Genomic DNA, 26,081 nt, shown 5'->3' on the forward strand with positions numbered 1-26,081 from the left:
CTCCTTGACGGGAGGAGCTGTGGATAATTCCCTGTTGTTTCTGGTAACCTGAACAGGATAAACACCACGGAATGTACAATAAGGGGACAAAGGTGCTGGGTTTAGAGTGGTGAAAATAACACACACACATACCACACAAGACAGCAAATAAAGCAAGACCAGAACTGAGGTCTCTTGATTTGTAGCCCAGGGCACTTCTGAGGGTGACTCACCCAACCTTCCCACCTGCCATGTGTCCTTGGCTGGTTCAGGCCCCACACACACATGTCTAAGAGTGACCATTTCACTGTTGCCAAATCCAGCAGCAGATCATGTCAATGTCAAAAATGTCAAGAACTGCTTTCCGTGGCTACTGAGTCTTCCCATCCTTGCCTTATACCCTCAAGGAAAAGCCTAAAGCCACTGACAAAATGAAGATAAGGAGACCAGCTGGGAGAGAGGGGCGGCAGTAGCATCCTACCCTAAGATTCCTTTGCTGTCAGACTAATAGTATTTTAAAACCTAATAAAAGGAAATAATACAATGCTTTCCATTTGCCAACCTTGTTCTAATCACATGGATGAAGTGATTTAATCCTCCCCCAAATGTTATGAGGTAAATATTACTGTTATCCCTGCTTGTACAGATGATTAGGTACAAATGTTACTTAGCAAGTAAGGGCAGGGATGGGATTTGAACCAGGCATTTGGCTCAGAAGTCCCTGCTCTTAATCACTATGCTACATTGAAAAATACTCACCTATAATTTTTTAAGTCTTTGTAGCACTTTCAAGTTTAGGAAGAGAGTTCATATTCATCATCTCAACACTCACCATAACCCTGCAAGGGAACTGAGACTCAGAGAGACTAAGGGACTTTACCAAAGCCATGCTGTGGAGCCTATTCACCATTCATTCCCTCACTCACTTGATTATTCACTCTTTCATTCACCTGAGGAGCTGAATGATATTAAACATGGCTGGGTCCTGCGTATGTACTCTCTAGTAATATTAATGCTGTGCTCAGTCATGTCCGACTCTTCTTGATCCCATGGGCTATAGCCCGTCAGACTCCTCTGTCCATGGAATTTTCCATGCGAGAATACTGGAGTGGGTTGCCATGTCCTTCTCCAGAGGATCTTCCCGACTCAGGGGTCAAACCCACGTCTCTTGTGTCTCCTGCACCGGCAGGTGGATTTTTCACCACTGCACCGCCTGGGAAGTCCAGTGAGTATGCTCTATTCCTTCTCATTCTGTTCCTTGGCAAGGGACTCACTTAAGGAGCAATGCTGAGCTGTTGGAGAGGCAGAAGTCATTGCTTCTGGGTCCCAGTCATCTTCCCTGGATTTCCTAAGTACATCTGCTTTGTGGCAGGAAGACTAAGTCAGAATTCTGACTCCCCGGTTTAGGTGAGGGGCTCCTCTGAATCTCCACAGGCCCCAGACTTCTCCCTGATCACATGGAGTTGTCATGATCATTTTACTGGGGACCCATGTCTAAACTCCCTTCGGCCCACAGTGGGCCAGGCAGAGCACTGTAGCTGGGTTCACAGTGGAACCTGAGTGGGTTTGCTAGGAAAAGCACTCATTTATCCTGTTAGGTTCCAAAGTCCCTTTGATTATCCCCACTCCCACCCTTTTTTTTTTTTTAAACACCAAAAAGAGACTCCAGAAGACGGTGGTGTATAGACATTTATTGGATGTTTATGGGGCTGGGTATAATGGATTGGGGACAGGAACCTCCTCAGGGCTCCCGGGAAGGTCACCGGCGGTCACTGTAGCCATGAAGCAGTGCTGGAGGGGGAGTTTGGGATCCTTAGCCTGCTCCTCATTGCAGTCCAGCCATGAGTTCAGGAAGGGTGACTCTGCCTGAGAGGGCTCACTCCTGGCACCTCCACCAAGTTGCCCATGTTTCCACCTTGGCAATCAGGGGGTACCTCATCAGGGTCTGGAAAACAGCAAGCCAAGGGCATGGGGCTTCCTTCTGTAAGCCCTTCCTTTCCATCAGGGTCATATTATACATGTTGGCTAGGTTCCCTGCGTGCTTACCTTGGACAGGGGTGGGCTCAGAGCCTTAAATGCATCATTCATTTAAACAAATACTCATTAATAGTATACCACACTGTGAACTACAAGCTGTCAGTGTTTCTCTTGAACTTAAAGTGTAATGGAGGGGACAGACAATAAACAATTGCTAGCAGATATGAAGACTTCACCTTCAACATAAACTCATAGGATAGTTACTATTAAAAACTCACTTGTTAGATGAAGATTCAGGCTGACTACACAGCTAGACTGCAGGAAAGTGCAGTAATTTAAAAAATATATATTGTTCTTTGCTTTAAGGATAGATTTCATGACTCTCTTCACCTACTGCTTGATCCTCTCCTCCTTTTATACCTGGACTTGATAGGAAGCTCATTTGGCCATATTATTTCCCACTTCCCATTCATGACATTCTGCTGCAACCTACTTGGTTTCTGCCTGCAACACAACTTAAAACTTTTTGTCACTAAATCCCATAGTTACTTACAAATCATCATCTCCTTTGACTTGCATTTGACACAATTAAGCACTCTTGCCTTTTCTGAATAAAAGATGTATCAAGTGTTCAAGCTAGAAATCAAGTGTATCAAGTGTTAACTCTCACACCTTCTCTCCCTACCCCTTTCCAAGGTCGGTCCTGTTAATTCCACCATATCACTATCTGCTGTATCCACCCATTTTCTCCATCCTCAAGGCACCACACTAATCAGGTTTTCATTTTCTTCTGCCCAGACCAAAAGACAGCCTTTGGATGGGCCATCTTCCAGAGAGATCTTTCTAAGGTTAAGGAGTCCATGTACTACTCTTTCTCAAAAGCATTCAATGTCTTCCCATGACCTGTGATACTTGAGGTGGCATTCAAGGTTCTTTAGGCATGGGCCCAACCCTTCTCTAGCTTTTTCACTACTACTCTGCTCTGAAGAACTCAGTGCTTTACTACACCACAATTTTATTGTTCCCTAAATGGGTCCATTCCTTCATATCTCTGAGTCTCTGCTTTTACTGTTTCTTCTGTCTGGAATTGCATTTTATACCTTTTTTATCTAGAAAATTCCTATACTTTAAAACCTATTGATGGAAGAGACCAAGGATGAATGGTTCCTCTGAAAACAAGGAAAGAGGGAATTTCAAGAAGGAGGCTGTATGGGACACTGGAGTTGGCTACACAACATCCGTTCCACCCATTCCACCCTCTTTCCACCCAGCAATTCTCTTTGCTTGGGATTGACCCCATCTCAGCTCCAGCAGAGGGCCCTGACTGATAGGAGTCTACCAAGTAATCCTGTTCTTTTGCTACAGTGGTGGGCAATCTGTGCATAGCATTTCCCTGGATATAGTGATTGGGCACATGACCTGAGGTGGTCCAGTCAGAGTCAGGCCTCCTCCTCCCCCAGGGGAGGAATGAAGGAAGAGAGTGCTCCTTCTTTCTTCCCCTGACTAGATGGGAACAAAAAGAACACAGTCCCAAGGACTTCTGGAAACCAACTTACTACCATGGGAAAAATCAGTCTGAGGAGAAAGCTAACACAAGAGGGCAGAGTTGTGAGAATCTCAGAGGATGGAGCCACAAGCCTGAGGATACTGAACTTCCACTTAAACCATTCCTAAAGTTCACCCTGCTTTTGGACTTCTCATTTACAGAGCAAATACATTTTCTTGTTTGTTTTGAACTCTTTATTTTTGATAATTTAAGACTCGCAAAAAGTTACAAAATAGTAGAGAATTCCATTGTACCCTTCACCTAGCTTTCCCCAATGATAGTATCTTATATTAACCATGGAGTAATTTCAAAACTAGGAGACTGACATTAATATAGTACAACTGACTAAACTACAAATCCTATTCAATTTTACCCATTTTTTTCATATGGACTTTTTTTTGGGTGTTTAGTACTGTGAAAGTTTATCACGTGTATGCACGTGTGCATGCATGCTAAATTGCTTCAGTCATGTCCAACTCTTTGTGACCCTGTGGACTGTAGCCTGCCAGGCTTCTCTGTCCATGGGACTCTCCAGGCAAGATTACTGGAGTGGGTTGGTTGCCATGCCCTCCTCCAGGAGATATTACTGACTCAACCATCAAACCCGCATCTTTTGTCTCCTGCGTTGGCAGGCTGTTCTTCATCACTAGTGCCACCTGGGAAGCCCTATCATATGTACAGTTTTATATAATCACTGCCACAATCAAGACAAAGAACTGTCCCATCACCACAAAGAAAAATTTCCTCATGCTACCCCTTTAAGTCAGAACTTCCTCCTAAACCTAACTCTAGTAACCACTAACCCCTTCTCCATTCATAACTTTGTCATTTAAGAAATGTTATGCAGATGAATTATACAGTGTACAACCTTTTGAGATGGGCTTTTTTTACTCTGTTTAATACCCTTGCAATCCATTCAAGTAGTTATGTGTATTGATAGTTCATTTGTTTTTATGGCTGCATATATTCCATTATATGGTTGGACCATTTGCCCATTAAAGAACCTTTGGGTTGTTTCTAGTTTTTGTCTGTTAAAAATAAAGCTGTTACGAGCAGTTGTGTATAGGTTTTTGTACAGACATACATTTTCATTTCTCTAGGATAATAATAATAGTATTGTTTTGAATGGTATAGTGGACTGAATGGTGACCCCCAAATATATCAGGTCCCAATTTCTGGAACCTGTAACTGTTAACTTCTATGGTTTTTGCAGATGTGATGAAATTAAGGATTGTGAGGTGAGATTATCCTCAATTATCTGGATGGGCCCTAAACGCCATCACAAGTGCCCTTATAGAAGAAAGGCAGAGGGAGATAGACACTCGCAGATAGTGATGTAAAGACAGAGGTAGAGACTAGAGTGAACTACAAGCAAAGGAATGCTGGCAGTCACCAGAAACTGGAACAGTCAAGGTACAGACTCTCGTGTGGAGTCATTGATTTCTGCTCAGTAAAACTGATTTTGAATTTCCAGCCCTGAGACCTGTGAGAGAATACACATCTGCTATATTAAGCCACCAAGTTTGTGGTAATCTGATACAGTGGTCACAGGAAACTAATACATATAGTGAGGATGATTAACTTTATGAAAACACTCTCTTCCAAAGTGGCTATATATCATTTTAATTCCCACCAAAAATGTGTAAGAGATCCAGTTGCTCTAACCTCCCTTGGAATTGTCAGTGTTTTTACTTTAATATCCTGATAGGCGAGAAGTGGTATCTCATTGTGGCTTTACAATGTGTTTCCTTAATGGCTAATGAAGATGAAACATATTCTCATGTACTTATTTGCTATCTGCATCTCCTCTTCAGTAAAGTATCAGTTCAATTCTTACCCCGCTCATTTTCTAACAACATTGTTTGTTTTCTTATTTTTTTTGTTTCTAATTTTAATTAATTTATTTTTGGCTGTGCTGGATCTTTGTTGCTGTGTGGGTTTTTCTCTATCTGTGACGAGCAGAGGCTACTTTCTAGTTATGGTACATGGGCTTCTCATTGCGGTGGTGCTTCTTTTGGAGCACAGGCTCTGGAGCACACAGGTTTCAGTGGCTGTGGCGTGTGGGCTCAGCAGTTGTGTTTCCCAGGCTTTAGAGCGCAGGCTCAGTAGTTGTGATGTGCACGCTCGTGTGCACACCTAGTTGCTCTGCTGCTTGTGGGATCTTCCTGGATCTGGGATCAAACAGGTCTCCTGAATTGGCAGACAGATAGATTCGTTACCACTGAGCCACCAGAGAAGCCCTGTTTGTTTTCTTAATGCTGAGTTCAGGGGATTCTTTATATGTTCTGGGTAAAAGTCCTTTGTCAGATATGTGAATATTATTTCCCAGTTAAAGGCTCTTCTTTTCATCTTCTTAATAGAGTCTTTATCAGCACAAACATTTTGAATTTTGATCTAGATCAATGACTAACATATGTTTTTGTGCTTTTGATGGCTTGTCTAAAAATTCTTTGCCTAGCCCCGGGTCATGAAGATCTTCTCCTGTTTTCTTCTAAAAGTTTTATAGTTGTATAGGTTACATTTTGGTCCATAATTTATTTTGGGTTAATTTTTATATAAAGTATGCTGCTCCTGCTAAGTTGCTTCAGTCGTGTCCGGCTCTGTGTGACCCCATAAACGGCAGCCCACCAGGCTCCCCTGTCCCTGGGATTCTCCAGGCAAGAACACTGGAGTGGGTTGCCATTTCCTTCTCCAATGCATGAAAGTGAGAAGTGAAAGTGAAGTCGCCCAGTTGTGTCCGACTCGTAGTGACCCCATGGACTGCAGCCTACCAGGTTCCTCCATCCATGGGATTTTCTAGGCAAGAGTACTGGAGTGGGGTGCCATTGCCTTCTTCCGATATAAAGTATGAGGTTATGTAAAAGGTGTTTTTTTAACCTATGGATGTCTATTTGTTTCAACATTATATATTGAAAAGACTATTCTTACCCCACTGAATTGCTTTTATACCTTTGTCAAAAATCTTTTGGACATACATATGATGTGGGTCTATATCTTTGATAGGAACAAAGTAGATGATTAAATAGTTAATCTCACTAGGGGATTGTAAGTAGAAAATATATGAGAGACACCTATAAGTTAATGATCACTCAAGAAAGCAGGTTTGCTTAACCATAAAAATTACACGGTGGATTTAAAAAAATATGAGAGACCCCTATAAGTTAATGATTACTCAAGAAAGTGGGTTTCGTGGCTTAACCCTGAAACCAAGCAGTCTTGCTTAGCAACAAAACCATGTAACAGAAGGACGAGACATGCCCCAAAACAATAAAACAGTGGTGGCATGAGACCCACACCCTGCTCAGTGAGCTCAGTAAGTTAATGATCCCCAGGACATGCTCTCTGCACACATAAAAAACAGTCATTTGTAAACCTAAGCTTGACCATGTGCGGACAAAAAACTCCCCTGCCCAAAGGAGGAGAAGATGATGATGGAAGCATGACATCTACTCAAGAAAGACAAAGTTCTTCTCCCCCTCCCCACTTTTCCTTTGATTATAAAACTGTAGCCCAGTAGGTTCTTGGGGCGAGGCATTTCTCACCTGCTGGCTTGTAAACCTCACAAGCTTCCTAGTCTAGTAAATCCCTTCTTATCTATCATTTTGCCTCTTGCTGAATTCTTTTCTGCACTGAGGTATAAAAGACTATGGTACCTGGGCTCTTCAGAGCCCCTGAAATGACACTCAATCAGTTTTACCTTGATCTAGGTGTCTGTCCCTCCTCCAATACCAAACTGTCCTCATTATTGTTACTCTATAATGTCTTAAAATCAAGTAGGGTGATTTCTTCCAACTTTATCTCTTTCAATATTATTTTAGCTACTCTATTTCCTTTGTCTTTCCATATAAATTTTAGAATCAGTTTGTCTATATATACCAAAGAGCTGCTATGGTTTGTATCTTTATTATGTTGAGTCTTCCAATTCATGACATAGTGTGTGTGTGTGTGTGTGTGTGTGTGTGTGTGTGTGTGTGAGTTGCTCAGTCATGTCTGACTCTTTGCGACGCTGTGGACTGTAGCCCGCCAGGTTCCTCTGTCCGTGGAATTCTCCAGGCAAGAATACTGCAGTGAGTTGCCATTTCCTCCTTCAGAGGGTCTTCCTGACCCAGGTATCAAACCTGTGTCTCCTGCATTGGCAGGCAGATTCTTTACCAGGGAGCCACCAGGGAAGCCCATGACATAGTGTATCTCTCCATTTATTTAGGTCTTCTTTGATTCTCTTCACTAGCATTTTGTAGCTTTTATTGTATTGATCCTATACATGTTTGTTAGCTTTATACCTCATTATTTCATTTTGTAGAGTGATTATAGATGATACTTTATTTTTTAAAGGTCTGTCTTTTTAGAAAATATTTATTTATTTGGCTGCACTGGGTCCCTGTTGCTGCAGGCAGCCTTTCTCTAGCTGTGGCAAGTGAGAGCGCCTCTCTAGTTGCAGTGGGCAGGGTTCTCATCACTGTGGCTCCTCCTGTTGTGGAGCACAGGCTTTGGGAAACAGGCTCAGTAGCTGCGGCATTAGAGCTCAGTTGCCTCGAGGCATGTGGAAACTTCCCAGAGCAGTGATTGAACTCCTGTTGTCCCCTGCATTGGCAGGCAGATTCTTAACCAGTGGACCTCCAAGGAAGTCCCTATATTTAAAATTTTAATCTTTAGTTGTTTGTCACTGATACATATATAAATACAATTGATATTTGGTTCTGACCTTACATACTATGACCTTGTTAAGTGCACTTATTACGTTTAGGAGGTTGTTTATAGTGTCTCTCTGTGTGTGTTTTGTAGATTCTTTGGGATTTTTTGGTATTTAAGCTTGCATTTTAAGGCATTCCATTTGGCACAAGGATTTAGTTCAATTTTCTATTCAATGCAAGAGTCTCCTTCAGTGAATCCCACATTTAGCCTTTTCCTGGTTACCTTCCAGGCTTGGGGGTGCTCTTTTTTTTAAATGGAGAGTTACAAATTGATGAACCAAATATAGCCCTCATGTAACTTTGAGGGTGCACTTTATGAAAGAATTTCAGGTCTTAGTCTAAGAAAGACCTAGCTTTTTTCAATCAACATCTGCCTCCCTATGGCTTCTGCCATTGATTCAACTCTGTTCTCTGACATCTCACAAAATGTCTCTTCCTCATGCCCCAGGACAGCCTTGCAGAGGCCTGGGGTCCTGGGCTGTGTGTGAGCCCTGAGCCTACTTTGCTCAGGGCCAAATGTTCCCAGCTCTTCAGCCCAGAGGCACATAATCTGGTTCTCAGACCAAGCTGGTCACTCACCTCTGATCATCTTCTGATTGACTGGTCAAGGTTCCTCTTAAACTGTGGGGCTCTGAGCCGCAGGCAGTCAGGAGTTGGGAGGAATCCTTGGGCTTTTAGGAGTTATAAAACCTTGGCTTAAATCCTCATCCGGATATTAAATTATTACACTACCTTGGGCTAACCCCTTCTCCTCTATGGATCTCAGTTACTATTCTATCAAATGGGGTAGAAAGTAGGGCTGACCTCATTTTTCTATTTCTTTTCCCTTGAATTCCAAATTGTAAAGAATTCTGTCTCTTTAATGGATTGCCTTTATTAGGTACTAGCCTCCCACTCCCCAAGACCATTTTCTGTTAATCAAAGAGTTCTGATTAGCAGGAAAGAGCCCATGCTAATTATCCTCCTTGCTACTGCTACTGCTAAGTCACTTCAGTCGTACCCTCCTTAGCCTAATACAATTCTAGCTCAAAACAAAGAAACTTGGTCCCAGTAAAAGCTTTGAAATATTGGAAATTGTTCAAGAATCCTCATTGCTATATTTGGGGACCCTTGAGTAATATATTTGGAACCCAAAGTTGTGAACCTGTGGAGTGGATGCTAACATGTTACCTCTGAGATGTGATGGCCGATGTGTTCTATCAACTGGGGGTAAAGAAGGATCATCATTCTCTTGCTTCCAGACTCTATAATTCCGTTAACATGACCTGAGATTTCATGCATTTTTTTTTGGCAGATACATCAAAATGCAGGTTCACAATGAATTTGTGGGCCCAATATGCCTTTTTTTCACATGATTCTCTTTCCCAGATGCCATGGATTCCCTCACATGAGTATCCCAGGGTCTTCAAATCCACAACTCTTCAATCCCCTTCCAGGGAAACCAGCAAAATAGGCAGTGGGCCAACTCTTGAGTACACTATTTCTGCCTCTTCCTCTGGCCGATATATAATGAAAGTTATTAAAGTCCCTCAGTGGTGCCTGAAGCCTGAGGCAGGAAGTTCCATCTTATAAAGGTGCTAGCCAAGAGGAGAGGATGCCTAAAGGCACATATAAAAGATTCAATTTTCAAGTTACAGTGAGAAGATTCATGTTTGGCTAAAACACGCTGGCACAATAATCTTATTCTATTCTTCTAACAATTCTCTGAGGTGAGTGTTATTATTTCATGTTATAGACAAATACAGACAGAAAAGGTTACCATTGACACAGCTATTAGTACTGGATCCAGGATACACTTTCAGTTCTACTTGATTCCAAAGCTTGGGCTCTTTCCACAGAACAAGTCTACCCTTAGTATAGGTTAGGAACTCTGCTAGGTGCTGGGGACACAAAGGCATTTAAGACACGATTCCTATCTTTGACATATCAACAGTCTGAGGCGACTAACAAGTAAAAATCTAAATGCCTAACAATAATAAAAATGAGGGTTACTCATTTTTAAAAGCCACCATGTATCAGAAACTGAGTTCCAATGAAAGCATCATCTCTAGTTTTATTGCTTTCTTAGTGGGTATTATTTTACACATTTTACAGAGTAAATTAAGGTCCAGGGAGAAGTGACTTGCCTAAGGCCACACAGTGAGAGTAACAAAGCCACAGAATCAGTGCCAGGTTCTCTGACATCCCAGCGGGGTTGTGCCTTCCCATCTTTTTTCAGGGACATTTTGGCCAGTCCGCCCATTGCCTGGAGTCTTAGCCTATGGTGACCAGCAGGAAAGGAGTTCTCAGATTTTCTCCCTGATTGGAGATGAGTCAAGACTGACCCATCTCTGAGGCTTGTTTGGGTCATATGTATCACCTCCTCAAGTGTGGTTAAGTAAAAAGCAGTGGGCTCTGAGGAAGTGGAACACTTCCTGGAAGGTCAGAGGGCCTGCTATAGGAAAAGATCTTTGGCCCTGGAGGCAAAGTCTTGGCCAATTGTCTGGGTGACCTTGGGCGTATCACTGCCACATTCTGGGCCTCAGCAACCCATTGATAAACTGAGAACATCTGGCTCGATTCCCAGGAGCCCTAAGAGTTAGAGGGGCTTCCCAGGTGGTTGGTGCTAGTGGTAAAGACTTCATTTGCCAATGCGAGAGACCCAGGAGACCCGGGTATGGGTTCAATACCTGGGTCGAGAACATCCTCTCGAGTAGGACATGCAACCCACTCCAGTATTCTTGCCTGGGGAATTCCATGGACAGAGGAGCCTGTCGGGCTACAGTCCATAGGGCGGCAAAGAATCAGACACAACTGAGCATCAGAGCCACAAGCCAGTTAATGCCAAATAATTCTCTGAGGTGGTTGTTAACTGTATTCACACCAGCAATGAATGAGAGAGGTGAGAGATGAGTTTATGAAACAGACTGGTTAATGATATCCCCACCAACCTTTTTCAGAGGAGGATGTCTCCCCACCTCCCATTTTTAATCTCTTATTAAAGGTACCTAGGTTAGAATACTTACCTCACTCACCCCATCTGTAAGATAGAGTTGATAATAACCTAAAGTAGTTGAACAGGTTAAATGGATAATGTGTTTAAAGTCCTTGGCATAGTGCCTAGCACAGAAGTAGGTGCCTGGTCAGTCTCTGATCAAGATAGTTCCTCACAAAGTACAAGAATGAGAAAGCTACGGTCTTCACTGTATCCCAAGTTTGAGGGATGGGTGGGATGGGGTTGATGGGACAGTAGAGAATACCTGTGCAGCAAAAGGAGCCTATTTTCAGAAACTGTTCTATTTTTACTCTGCTCTTGTCAAGGAACTCCCCACCCCACCCTTGCCCCCAGGCTCAGAGATCAGGACCCAAGGTACAGTGTGTAATGATTGTGGGTTTTAGAGGAGGGAAATTGGAGTTGACATCCCAGCATCACAAGCCCACTAGCTGCGTAGACTTGGGCCAATTCCCTTCCCTTGGCTGAACCTTGATTTCCTCTCCTGTAAAATGGGGCTAATGATCGCTCTATGGGCTTCCCAGGTGGTGCTAGTGGTAAAGAACCTGCCTGCAAATGCAAGAGACAGAAGAGACTGGATTCAGTCTCGGGGCTGGGAAGATCCCCTGGAGGAGGGCATGGCAAGCCACTCCAGTATTCTTGCCTGGAGAATCCCATGTCGGACAGAGGAGCCTAGCGGGCTACAGCTCATAGGGTCGCACAGAGTTGGACATGATTGAAGCAACTTAGCACACTCGCATGCACACACAATCTCTCTACAGGTCCTACTGTAGAAGGAGACAAAAACAGATGAAAGTCTGTGTACGGGGGAAAGCTCTGATGAGTGTAAGGTAGTGGCCTGTAAATGTTGATGCTGGGTTTAATCAACCCAAATGTTGGGCTGATGCTGTGGGTTCAGAGGAAGGAGAGGACAGCACTTCATGAAGAAGAAAGGAAGGAACTAAGAGCTGAGTTTGGGCAAAAGAAGGAGAGAGCTGAGCGCTGTTATTTAATAAACAGGAAGTGCATTTTCCATTTTAAAAATAAGAAGCAAAAAGCAAGAACACAGCTGTATCAAACCCTGGTGATTGAATAATCAAAATATCCAGCCGGTGGTTGAGCAGTGAAAAGCTGGAGGGTGGTCTTCATTCACAGGACCGCCAGGTGAACTGTGTTCCATTGATTTAGAAAGGCTGCAGGCGATAGGGTGGGGAGACATGAGGGGAGCAGGGCATAAGCACCCTACAAACCCGGCCTGGTGAGGTAGAAAGAATAGGACTTTGGAGGCAAAAAAACACACATATTTGAATGACAACTCTGCAATTTACAAACTGTGACCCCGTGGGCAAGTCATCTGACCTCTTTGAAACATGGTTTTCACATCCGTAAGATGGGCGATAATAATACCCACCTCACTGGGGTAGTTTGGAAAATTAGACAAGATAGTGCATGTAAAGTTTCAAACAGTGTCTGGCATCAAGTAGGGACTTCCCTTCCTCGGCACAGGGATAAGGAGAAGAAGGAAGGTGGAGATGGAGTTGGCTCTACCATTCACTCACTAGGTATGTGGGCCCTAGTCTTCACATCTGTAAAATAGATTTTCATAAGATCTATACACCACCTGGTTATTATGAGTAGCAAATGAAATTGTCTATTTAGAATTAATGCATTCCTTTTAACGACAGTATTATTTTTCATTCCTCCTATGTTGATGGACATTTAGTTTATTTCCAGTGTGACAAATTGTCATGGTACCCATCTTTACAAGTCCTCTCCTAGTGTCTCTAAGGCAGATAATTAGAAGTGGAATCACTACTAGGCTATATACATTTTCAGTTTAAATGGATAGTGCCAAAATCCTCTACAAGTGGTTTTGCCAATTTATCTTTATCAGTGGTATACGAGATTACCCATTCCCCCGTGTAACCGTCTCACTACCAGTACGATCCATTTTTTATTTTTGCCAATGTAATTGATTTTTAAATCATTTTTTGAAAAGGCGTATCATTCTTAAATTGCATTCTCCTGATTATTAGTAAGGTAGAGCATCTTTTCATGTGTGTTGGGCATATGTTTTTTTTTGGTGGATTATGTTTTTCTCATGTGTTTAAAGGTGCACTTATATATCCTGGATGTCAATCTTGTCTCTATTTTATATACAGTTGATTCCCATTATTTACTGTGCATGTATGCTCAGCCAGTAAGTCGTGTCCAAGTGTTTGTGACCCCATGGACTATAGCCTGTGAGGCTCCTCTGTCCATGGATTTCCCAGGCAAGAATACTATAGAGGGTTGCCACTTCCTTCTCCAGGGGATGTTCCCAACCCAGGGATCAAACCTGCATTTCCTGCTTGGCAAGCAGATTCTTTACCACTGAGCCACGAGGAAAGGGAAAGTGAAAGTTGCTCAGTCGTGTCCAACTCTTTGCGACCCCATGGACTATACAATCCATGGAATTCTCCAGGCCAGACTTCTGGAGTGGGTGGCCGTTCCCTTCTCCAAGGGATCTTCCCAACCCATGAATTGAACCCAGGTCTTTGGAATCCCAGGGTTTCCAAAAGACCTGGAAACCCAGGTCTTTGAATCCCAGGCATTGCAGGCGGATTCTCTACCTGTTGAGTCACCAGGGAAGCCCATTATTTGCTGTTATTTTGTTCTATTAAGTTACCATTAACACTGAATTAGCAAATACTGAATCATTGCTCCTTCAGTTCAGTTCAGTCACTCAGTCGTGTCCGACTTTTTGCGACCCCATGAATCACAGCATGCCAGGCCTCCCTGTCCATCACCAACTCGCAGAATTTACTCAAACTCATGTCCATTGAGTCGGTGATGCCATCCAGCCATCTCATCCTCTGTCGTCCCTTTCTCCTCCTGCCCCCAATTCCTTCCAGCATCAGGGTCTTTTCCAATGAGTCAACTCTTCACATCAGGGGGCCAAAGTACTGGAGTTTCAGCTTCAGCATCAGTCCTTCCAATGAACACCCAGGACTGATCTCCTTTAGGATGGACTGGTGGGATCTCCTTGCAGTTCAGGGGACTCTCAAGAGTCTCCTCCAACACCACAGTTCAAAAGCATCAATTTTTCGGTGCTCAGCTTTCTTCACAGTCCAACTCTCACATCCATACATGACCACTGGAAAAACCATAGCCTTGACTAAATGGACCTTTGTTGTCGAAGTAATCTCTCTGCTTTTTAATATGCTGTCTAGGTTGGTCATAACTTTCCTTTCAAGGAGTAAGCGTCTTTTAATTTCATGACTGCAACCACCATCTGCAGTGATTTTGGAGCCCCCAAAAATAAAATCTGTCACTGCTTCCACTGTTTCCCCATCTATTTGCCATGAAGTGATGGGACCAGATGCCATGATCTTAGTTTTCTGAATGTTGAGCTTTAAGCCAACTTTTTCACTCTCCTCTTTCACTTTCATCAAGAGACTTTTTAGTTCCTCTACACTTTCTGCCATAAAGGTGGTTTAGGGAAATACAAATTTAGGTTCCTGTGAGCCTCTGGTCACATTTTTGTCAACTAATCAATATATTAACTTTGCTTTGTGTATGTTTCTGCTTAAAGATACCTTATTTAATGTATATTACTAATTGATAACATTTAACTCATGGCCCACAGCACTATAACTCCTGTCTGAACAAAGTGTATTGAACACATGTATTTTTCCATAAGACACATGACAGCCTTTTTATGTTGAGGAATACTACATAGCACTTCAATGTTATATTTGGGTGCCATTTTCAACAGCGAAATTGCCAATAAAAGCACAAAAATGCAAAAATGTGACACTAAATATACCATGAAAAGAACACTTGTTGATAGTATGAGAGCTGAAATAAAAAGGCAAGCTTGGCTTTGTGCAGCCTCAGCTGGGCAACCTCAGTGTGACAGGGCAACTCAAAGTTTTTGCTGCTCTGTGCACATCCACGTCTGCAGATGACCTCAGAAAACTGAAAGTATTGATTTTTGTGGTTACAAATTAATTCTAGCAAGTAGGCAAATTCACCAATATCGAATCTGCAAATAATGAGGGTTGACGGTGCGTCTGTATTGACAATATCTTTGCAGTCCACCACTTGTTTTTTTAGCTTTATATATAGTCTCTTTTGTGTTATTTGCATTAGTTGGAGGCAAATTTGCTAATATTTCTCTTATTTTAAAAATTAAATATTTTATTCATGTTACTATATTTTAATTAGTCTCTTTCTGGAGTCTTTTTCTATTCTAAGGTTTCTCAACATCAATACTATTGACATTGTAGGTCAGATAACCCTTTTTTTGTTTTGTTTTGACCTTGTTATGCAGCCTGTGGGACCTTCCTTAACCAGAGACAGAATCTGTGCCCCCTGTCCTGAAAGCACAGTCTTAACTGCTGAACCACCAGGGAAGTTCTGGGTCAGATAACTCTATCATAGGGTACTGTCCTCTATATCGGAGAAGGCAATGGCACCCCACTCCAGTACTATTGCCTGGAAAATCCCATGGATGGAGGAGCCTGGTAGGCTGCAGTCCATGGGGTCGCTAAGAGTCAGGCATGACTGAGCGACTTCACTTTCACTTCTCACTTTCATGCATTGGAGAAGGAAATGGCAACCCACTCCAGTGTTCTTGCCTGGAGAATCCCAGGGACAGAGGAGCCTGGTGGGCTACCGTCTATGGGGTCACACAGAGTCAGATATGACTGAAGCGACTCAGCAGCAGCAGCAGTCCTCTATATTGTAGGATGTTTAGTAATATCTTCCTGTAACAAATATAGAATTATTTTGATTATCAATGAGCACATGAAGAGTTTGTGATGGAAATATTCATATCATGAACCTCCTGCAAAATGTGCTGGTGCTTCTTAAAATTCCAGAAACACACGTGAGGCAAATATTCCAACATCATTTCCAAATATCTCCCCTCTGAAAAGGTGCTAGCTTGCTGAATACAAGGAAATCACGCGGCCCCTTTCTTACCTGTAGTCTGTAAGTTTAAGTCTGGGTCCAACTTTGTGTGGGGTTTTGAGCTGATGAACAGGTAACAAAGCACAGAGGCAGTGACAATGAAGGCCAGGAGGACCAATGCTGCTATGGACAGGCCCACAAGAGCACCAATACTGGGGACAGAAAACCACAAGGGAGCAGAGTGTCAGGAAAGGACTTGGAAGGCAGCCTGTTACAGGAGAAATATTGTAGGTGTTATAAGAATCAGCCAGCCTTAACTTTCGTTCTGGCTCTACTTCCCTTAAACAGACTTTCTGGGCCTAAGCCTGGGAAAGAGCACCAGCTATGTGGCAAGTCCTCACCACATACATAACTTGACATGGCTCAGTGCCACCATGTAGTTGAGAATTTGTGTTCCCTTTTTTCTCCTCTCCTTTCCTCAACCTGCTGCCACCCCAAGAAGCTAGAGATGATCTTTTTCAATAATTATTTTTATTTGTGTATAGTTCATTTGGCTGCTCCAGGTCTTAGTTATGGCATGTGAACACTTAACTGTGGCATGAAGGATCTGGTTCCCCAACCAAGGAGCAAACCTGGGCCCCCTGCATTGGGAGAGCAGAGTCTTAGCCACTGGACCACCAGAGAAGTCCCTGAAGATGACCTTAAAGAGCCCTCCCCATTTCTTACAAATCAAGACACATAGCAAGCCTCAATTTAATATCAACTGTTCTTCCACCCTCAAGGTAATTTCTGAACCAGTCTCAGGTGGGTCATCACGTCAGTGTGGACTCCACATCTAGAACCCCTTTTCTGCTTCTGGTCCCTCACCCCTCAACCTCGTTGCCTCTCCCCCAAGTCAGGCCCTGGTCAACTGGTCTCCAGACTACTACCTTCTGGCTTGTTCAGGGAGCCACTGTCTTTCTGTTTCACATGGTCCCTCTCATCATCTCCCCACATCAGAATTTTACCCTTCCTTGGAGGCCCATCTCAATGTCTCCTCCTCAATGCTTTCCTTGGTCCCCTTTCTCTTTCTTTTCTTCTCCCAGGCCAGGTCTACCCAGCCAGGATACCTTACTCGGGGTCATTAGCACTTTCCACTGGGTCAGGGAGTCCAGTGTGGTAGGGAAAGAGCAAAGAGCTTTGAAACTCTCACAGACCCACCTGGTAAATTTAGGACCCAGATCTGTAACTAACTTGATATGACATCTTGATGAAATTATTAAGTCTGTTGAGTCTCAGCTTCTTTGCCTGAAAAGTGAGAATGATCAAAACATAGCACCTCTCAGGTGGTAGTGAGAGTGAATATCTATAATATTCTTGGCACATAGTAGTTCAACATATTCCTCATGTGTTCTTTGTAGGCATACTGAGACCATGTTTAACTGGCTCTGTTCTCCCCTTATACAAGCCCTAGCACATAGTACGCACTTAGCAATGAGTACTGAGTGCCTAACTTGTGTCAGACATTGTGGGATGTTCTCCCAGTGGTAGGACCAGGCTTGGCTGTGTGCCCCTTCTGCCTACAACTCCTTCTGCAGCTTTTCTGCCTTCCCTAGCCCAACCCTGACCCCAGCCTCAGATTCCTGCCTTTGCCATTTCTGCTGGATTTCACTCCCAGCTAGCTGATGGCTATCTTCCACTAAACAGAAACACCTTAGAGCTTTGGAGAGTCTGCTTCCCCAGGGCTAAATAAATTATTAGCTATCTCTACATTGGAATAGTACAGAACCGTTAAAAACATGTTTTCAAATAAAATTTAAGATCAAGGATAAATTCTGATGAGTTAAGGTGAAGTGAAAAAGGCAGGACCCACTACTAAATATATAGTGTAGCCCTAACTTAAACACATGAATATAACATGTACACATATAACATAACAAGGTGAGGCTGGATGGAAATACACTAAATGCTAATGGGCTGTCTCTGGGTATAGCACAGACTGTGGATGTCCTGTCCGTGTCCCGCTGGATCTTACAATTCTGGAATATTCTGGCCAGGGTTTCAATGCCAGCATATGTATCTCTTTGCCTGAAAGTTTTCTTGGGCCCAGAAGAATCTCTGCACACTGAATAGGTCAAAAGTATAGGAAAAATGGATGCCTCCCCTCTCCCTCCAGCATATAACCAATGACTAAAAGAAACTGATACGTAAATACCCAGCTTCCTGGCCCTCAGGTGGGATGACTCCGAGATGCATGTTCTAACTACAGTGGCTGGCACAGGATAGCAGTTTAAACGCTGGCGGACCTTGGTGGTGACTTGCTTGGTAGCACACCATCATTAGCTCCTTCCCTTTCTCATCTCACTTCCCCACCCTGTACCAGTATTTTCTAGGCTCATAGGTCATGTAAATTGCTTGCCTTAAAATCCTTTGTTTCCCAGTCTTCTAGGGAACCCAAGCTAAGACACTGGGGATCTCCCATGATTGCTTTTTTTTCTGTTTCTCCTGTCCTTTCTATTTTTTTCCCACACTGAGCATGTAGTACTTTCTAGTTCTTTAGTATTAGTTTAATACTTTTTAGTTTAATATTTTAATTAATTATTATTTCCTTTTTTTAGATCTACTCACTGTTTATAAGGCTGTTATCTGTGGCTCAGATCATGAACTCCTTATTGCCAAATTCCAACTTCAGTTGAAGAAAGTAGAGAAAACCACTAAACCATTCATGTATGACCTAAATCAAATCTCTTACAACTATACAGTGGAAGTGACAAACAGATTCAAGGGATTAGATCTGATAGACAGAATGCCTGAAGAACTATGGATGGAGGTTCATGACATTGTACAGGGGGCAGTGATTAAGACTATCCCCCCCTCCCGCCCCGCCAAAAAAAAAAAGACCATTCTCAAGAAAAAGAATGTAAAAAGGCAAAATGGCTGTCTGAGGAGGCCTTACAAACAGCTATGAAAAGAAGAGAAGCGAAAGGCAAAGGAGAAAAGGAAAGATATACCCATTTGAATGCAGAGTTCCAAAGAATAGCAAGGAGAGATAAGAAAGCCTTCCTCAGTCATCAATGCAAAGAAATAGAGGAAAACAATAGAATGGAAAGACTGGAAATCTTAGAAAATTAGACACCAAGGGAACATTTCATGCAAAGATGGGCTCAATAAAGGACAGAAATGGTATGGACATAACAGAAGCAGAAGAGATTAAGAAGAGGTGGCAAGAATACACAGAACTGTACAAAAAAGATCTTCACGACTCAGATAATCACGATGTTGTGATCACTCACCTAAAGCCAGACATCCTGGAATGTGAAGTCAAGTGGGCCTTAGGAAGCGTCACTGCAAACAAAGCTAGTGAAGGTGATGGAATTCCAGTTTAGCTATTTCAAATCCTAAAAGATGATGCTGTGAAAGTGCTGCACTCAATATGTCAGCAAATTTGGAAAACTCAGCAGTGGCCACAGGACTGGAAAAGGTCAGTTTTCATTCCAATCCCAAAGAAAGACAATGCCAAAGAATGCTCAAACTACCACACAATTGCACTCATTTCACACGCTAGCAAAGTAATGCTCAAAATTCTCCAAGCCAGGCTTCAACAGTATATGAACTGTGAACTTCCGGACGTTCAAGCTGGATTTAGAAAGGGCAGAGAAACCAGAGATCAAACTGCCAACATCTGTTGGATCATCAAATAAGCAAAAGAGTTCCAGAAAAACATCTATTTCTGCTTTATTGACTATGCCAAACCTTTTGACTGTGTGGATGACAACAAACTGTGGAAAATTCTGAAAGAGATGGGAATACCAGACAACCTTACCTGCTTCCTGAGAAATCTGTATACAGGTCAAGAAGCAACAGTTAGAACTGGACATGGAACAACAGACTGGTTCCAAATAGGAAAAGGAGTACGTCAAGGCTGTATATTGTCACCCTGCTTATTTAACCACTATGCAGAGTACATCATGAGAAATGCTGGACTGGATGAAGCACAAGCTGGAATCAAGATTCCCGAGAGAACTATTAATAACCTCAGATATGCAGATGACACCACCCTTATGGCAGAAAGTGAAGAACTAAAGAGCCTCTTGATGGAAGTGAAAGAGGAGACTGAAAAAGTTGGCTTAAAATTCAACATTCAGAAAACTAAGATCATGGCATCTGGTCCCATCCTTCATGGCAAATAGATGGGGAAACAATGGAAACAGTGACAGACTTTATTTTTTGGGGCTCCAAAATCATTGCAGATCGTGACTGCAGCATGAAATTAAAAGACGCTTGTTCCTTGGAAGAAAAGCTATGACAAACCTAGACAGCTTATTAAAAAGCAGAGACATCACTTTGCCAACAAAGGTCCATATAGTCAAAGCTATGGTTTTTCCAGTAGTCATGTATGGATGTAAGAGTTGGACTATAAAGAAAGCTGAGCACCAAAAAATTGATGTTTTTGAACTGTGGTGTTGGAGAAGACTCTTGAGGGTCCCTTGGACTGCAAGGGGATCCAACCAGTCCATCCTAAAGGAAATCAGTCCTGAATATTCATTGCAAGGACTGATGCTGAAGCTCCAATACTTTGGCCACCGGATATGAAGAACTGACCCATTTGAAAAGACCCTGATGCTGGGAAAGATTGAAGGTGGGAGAAGGGGATAACAGAGGAGGAGATGGTTGGATGGCATCACTGACTCAATGGACATGAGTGTGAGTAAACTCTGGGAGCTGGTGATAGACACAGGGAGGCCTGGTGTGCTGCAGTCCCTGGGGTCACAAAGAATCAGACTTGACTGAACGACTAAACTGACTGACTGACTGACTGATCTGGAAGATTTGTGCTCAAGTTGGGACCACACCCTTTACAAGGGACATCTTTGGGTACCTGGCTGGAAAAAAGTCTCTAAAAGTAGGATCCTTTGAGGAGTGGGCGAGAGAGTTGGGGGGATGCATTCCAGATTAGCAGACAGTAGGCACTGCACTGAACATCTTCCTGGGGACAGGGGAACCAGCTTCAAGGACAGAGCTGGGAACAACAAGGGAGGGTCCAAGGGGGCAAAATCTGTCCTTAGTAAAGGATGAACTCCAGGAAGCTCCCTGGTGGTCTAATGGTGAGGATTCTGGGCTTTTGCTGCCATTGCCTGGGTTCAATACCTGGTCAGGGAAAGGAGATCTCACATACCATATGATGTGACCAAAAAAAAATTCAAAAAATGAACTTCAAATGATCAGAGTTGTCCTGTGGTGAATGTACTGACTCAAGAGGTGGTGAGTTTTTTATTATCAGACAGGTTTGCACAAGACCTGGATGAATCCACTTTTCAATGAAGTTAAAGATTCTTGCTGATAGTGGGTAACTGGACTGAAGAGCCACTAGCCTTCCAGAATTTCACAGACCTATGACTCTGAAAGATAGGTAACCCACTGTGACTTCTGGGAAAGAACTGAAGGGGTGAGTTAACATTTGTTAAGGTTTTTGAGTCAGACAGTTTTAAGTTTGAATCCTGGCTCTCTCACATATAAGTTGAAAACTCCTTCACCTTTTGATCTTCATTTTCCTTCATTCATAAAAGTCACTATCTCACCAGGTGCCATACAGATTAAATGAGATAATGTACCTACAGTGCCTGACCGCCAGTTCTGCCCTTCAGCACGGCTGCAGCCCTTGGGCTCACATCTTGATCAAAAACAGAAACTACTGATAACGGGTGTTTGGAAAGACCAGACATGTGATAACACCAGCTGCTTCTCCACGGGGAAGTCTTCATTTCCTGAGACATGCTTTTAAAGACAGCAATTCTCCTCTAGCACTATCCAAGGAAACAGTGTTTACCTGCAAATTTTTTAAAGGCCAGTTTTCATGAAAAGGGCCAAAGGGAGTCCAGAGCAAAACAAGGTCTCCACCCTGCAATGGTGGGGCTGGACAGGAACATGCCAGAAGCGTTATTTCAGGGTCTGGAGTCACCCAAATGTCCTGAGGACTGCAGTTTCTCTTCTCCACATTGAAACTGTCTGTGATGTTTATGAACCAAGTTCTATCCAAGCCTAGGGGGCTTCCCTTGTAAGTAAAGGTAAAAGAATCCACCTGCAGTGTAGGAGCCGAGGAAACATGGGTTCGATCCCTGAGTTGGGAAGATCCCCTAGAGAAAGGCATGGCAACCCACTCCGGTATTCTTACCTGGAGAATCCCATGGACAGAGGAGCCTGGCGGGCTACAGTTCATAGAGTCACAAAGAGTCAGAAACGACTGAAGAGACTTAACATAGCTGAGAAAAGAAGAGAAGCAAAAGGCAAAGGAGAAAGGTAAAGATATAACCAACTGAACGCAGAGTTCCAGAGAATAGCAAGGAGAGATAAGAAAGCCTTCTTATGTGAATAATGAAAAGAAAGAGAGGAAAACAATAGAATGGGAAAGACTAGTTTTTTTCTTCAAGAAAACAGGAGAAAGGGAACGTTTCATGCAAAGATGGGCACAGTAGAGCACAGAAATGGTATGGACTTAACAGAAGCAGAAGAGATTAAGAAGAGGTGGCAAGAATACACAGAAGAAGTATATAGAAAAGGTCTTAATGATCAGGATAACCACAATGGTGTGATCACTCACCTAGAGCCAGACATCCTGGAATGTGAAGTCAAGTGGGCCTTAGGAAGCATCACTACGAACAAAGCTAGTGGAGGTGATGGAATTCAAGATATTTCAAATCCTAAAAGATGATGCTGTGAAAGTGCTGCACTCAATATGTCAGCAAATTTGGAAAACTCAACAGTGGCCACAGGACTGGAATCCAATCTCAAAGAAGGGCAATGCCAAAAAATGTTCAAACTACCATACAATTGTACTCATTTCACTTGCTAGCAAGGTAATGCTCAAAATCTTTCAAGCTAGGCTTTAGCAGTACATGACCCGAGAACTTCCAGATGTAAAAGCTGGATTTAGAAAAGGAACCAGAAATCAAATTGCCAACATTCACTGGATCATAGAGAAAGCAAGAGAATTCCAGAAAAACATCTGCTTCATTGATGCCACTGAAGCCTTTGACTGTGTGGATCAAAACAAACTGTGGAAAATTCTTAAAGAGGTGGGAGTAACAGACCACTGTCTTTTGAGAAAACTGTATGTGGGTCAAGAAGCAACAGAACTGGATATGGGACAACAGACTGGTTCCAAATTGGGAAAGGAGTACCTCAAGACTGTATATCATCACCCTGCTTATTTAACTTATATGCAGAGTACATCATGCGAAATGCCAGGCTGGATGAATCACAAGCTGGAATCAAGATCGCTAGACGAAATATCAATAATCTGAGATATGACACCACCCTAATGGCAGAAAGTGAGAGAAACTAAAGAGCCTTCTGATGAGGGTAAAAGAGGGGAGTGAAAAATCTGACTTAAAACTCAACATTGAAAAATCTAAGATCATGGCATCTGGTCCCTTCACTTAATGGCAACCAGTTGGGGAAAAAGTGGAAACAGTGACAGATTTTATTTTCTTAGGCTCCAAAATCACTCCAGATGGTGACTGTAGCCATGAAATTAAAAGACACTTGTTCTTTGGAAGGAAAGCTATGACAAACCTAGACAGCATATTAAAAAAGAGACATCACTTTGCTAAGGTCCATATAGTCAAAGCTATGGTTTTTCCAGTAGTCATGTATGGATGTGAGAGTTGAACTATAAAGAAGGCTGAGTGCCAAAGAATTGATGCTTTTGAACTGTGGTGTTGGAGAAGACACTTGAGAGTTCTTGGACAGCAAGGAAATCAAACCTGTCAATCCTAGAGGAAATCAACCCTGAATATTCATTGGAAGGACTGATGCTGAAGTTGAAGCTCCAATACTTTGGCCACCTGATGTGAAGAGCCAGCTCATTGGAAAAGACACTGATGCTGGGAAAGACTGAGGGCAGGAGGTGGTGCCCTCCTCCTGGTGACAGAAGGGGGTGACAGAGGATGAGATGGTTGGATGGCATCCTCAACTCAGTGAACCTGAGGGAGACAGTGAAGGACACACTCAGGGAGATAGGGAAGGACAAGAAAGCCTGGCATGTTGTAGTCCATTAGGTTGCAAAGAGTTGGACATGACTTCGCAATTGAACTGTGCCTAGCATAGAACGTGGCACAAAGAAAAAGCTATAATGAACGAACGAAAATATGGATGAATGGAGAATATATGAATATAATTCTGCAGGCGACAGCAGCCAAATGTGCAGAATTTGAAAACCTGGCCATCTGAAAATCCTTTGAAACTGAGCTGTCTAGAAAAAGCAATGATATCTGTAATTGTTAGTGGCATATGCCAAGCTGATTTTACCTTTATCTTGATCGCATTTGGCCCTTGCCCTAGTCAGCATCATCATCCCCATCTGATAAATGAAAAGACAGTGACTCAGAGAGGGTTTGAGGCAGGCTGTCCTTTCCCACCCAGAGGGTATGCAACCTCCAGTCACATACCTCCAGGGACAGGAAGATCAATGTCTACAGAGATGGCCCACCCCATTTTTGCTGATGCCTGTTTTCCCAAGCAGACTTAGGACCAGGTCCTGTTTTCTGGGTGAGGCCTTTGGAGACCCAGAGAGACGGAGACCTATTGATCTATTGCCCTCTCAGCTCCACCATTAGGTTCCAGGAATGTCAGCACTGGCTTTATCATCTCCTTCTCTGAACAAGTGAGGAGACTGGGGTCCTGTGGGTGGGAGTTCACTGCAAATACACTGATCTGGCTTCTGCTGTGGCATTATGTCATTGTTTAATGATGAACTTGAAGGCTACTCTGATTCTCTGGTCATCTGCCTTCACTCAGAACTCACCACAGGACCTGGCATGCTAAGTTCACAGGAAAGGGTGGCTGAAAGAATGACTAAATATGAGCGGGAACTAAAAGACTGAGGTTGGGCTGAGACTTGGGTTGAGTTGGGGAATAGCATCTGATGAAGTATTAAGGCTTGTAAGTGAGGTCAAGATAATGTTTGGCGTCAGGGTGGGGAAGGAGAGCTAAGGTGGAGTTTCAGGGAGGATGAAGGTGGAGATGAGGGCTCCTGATAGAGTAAGGGCTTGGATCAGTACTGGGGAGTGGGTAAGGTCAGGGATGAGGCTGGTGATGATATCTGGAAGGGGACCCTGCTGGGCACACAGTTAAAGGAGGAGTTAGCCTGTGAATGCTGCAGGATGGGAGTTTGCTCTTAGGGTGGGGGTTGTTATGTAATTTGGGTTGAGGGTGGTGGATGATGACATTTGGAGTGGGGATGAAATGAAGCTTTTGCAGGGTGGAGTTGGGGTAAGGTTCAAGGATGGCTGAATAACGGTTGAGTTAAAATGGGGGGATGGAGCAGAGAAGCGGCTGCAGGGGAGATCTGGGTTGGTGAGAGCCTGAGTGGGTAAAGGCGGGGTGGGGGTCGGTGCTGACATTGGGGTGCGCACTTGGATGAGGATTGCGGGTTTAGCACGCGGTTGGGCCGAAGATGGAGCAAGGGGGCTAGGCCGGGAGCGGGGTTCTAGGTGGGATGAGGGCCAGGGCCGGTACCTGAGCCACATGTAGCTGTGCTCGTAGGGGAAGAAGCTGTGCGGGTCGTCGCAGCAGTACTTGTGGTCGCGGAAGCCGCAGCAGAAGACGGCGGCCGCGTCGCCCCCCGGTCGCGGGCAGCTGACGCCACGCACCACCTCCTGCTCCGCGCTCACGTAGCTCGTGCAGGCGCCGCTCATCGCGACCCACGCGCGGCCAGCCGCCACCCCGAGCCCCCAGACGGCCTGACGGACTGACGGACGGAGACAGCAGTGAGCCCGAGAAAGAGACACACAGAGAGCAGAGATAAACAGAGAGACAGAGACTGACACAGAGACGGCGAGGCCCACAGATGGGCGCAGACGGAGCGGTGAGAGACCTAGAGTCCCCGAGGGTCTGGAGAGGATCCAGAGAGGCAATCGGGTGCGCGGAGAGGTCTTGCCTAGAGCGGGGGCCGAGGAGGGAGAGACAGGAAGGAAGGAGGAGGGCCGAGGAGCGGTGGGAGTGGAGCGGGGCGGGAAGGCGGGCGGGGGATCGCGCCCAAGCG

At 43.8% G+C, this 26,081-nt stretch overlaps 1 protein-coding gene across 1 annotated transcript; it reads right to left on the reverse strand.

The window, feature by feature from the left end:
* Window positions 1–1,670: 1,670 nt before the first annotated feature.
* Window positions 1,671–25,735, reverse strand: SHISAL2A (shisa like 2A). Its single transcript, XM_065929010.1, is given in 4 exon segments — window positions 1,671–1,832; window positions 1,835–1,924; window positions 16,133–16,272; window positions 25,556–25,735. Coding segments are annotated over 4 exon segments (561 nt in total). The 5' UTR covers window position 25,735; the 3' UTR covers window positions 1,671–1,680.
* Between the last annotated feature and the right edge of the window lie 346 nt (window positions 25,736–26,081).

The sequence above is a fragment of the Muntiacus reevesi genome, chromosome 1 (genome assembly GCF_963930625.1).
Source record: "Muntiacus reevesi chromosome 1, mMunRee1.1, whole genome shotgun sequence".
In the NCBI taxonomy this organism is placed as follows: domain Eukaryota; kingdom Metazoa; phylum Chordata; class Mammalia; order Artiodactyla; family Cervidae; genus Muntiacus; species Muntiacus reevesi.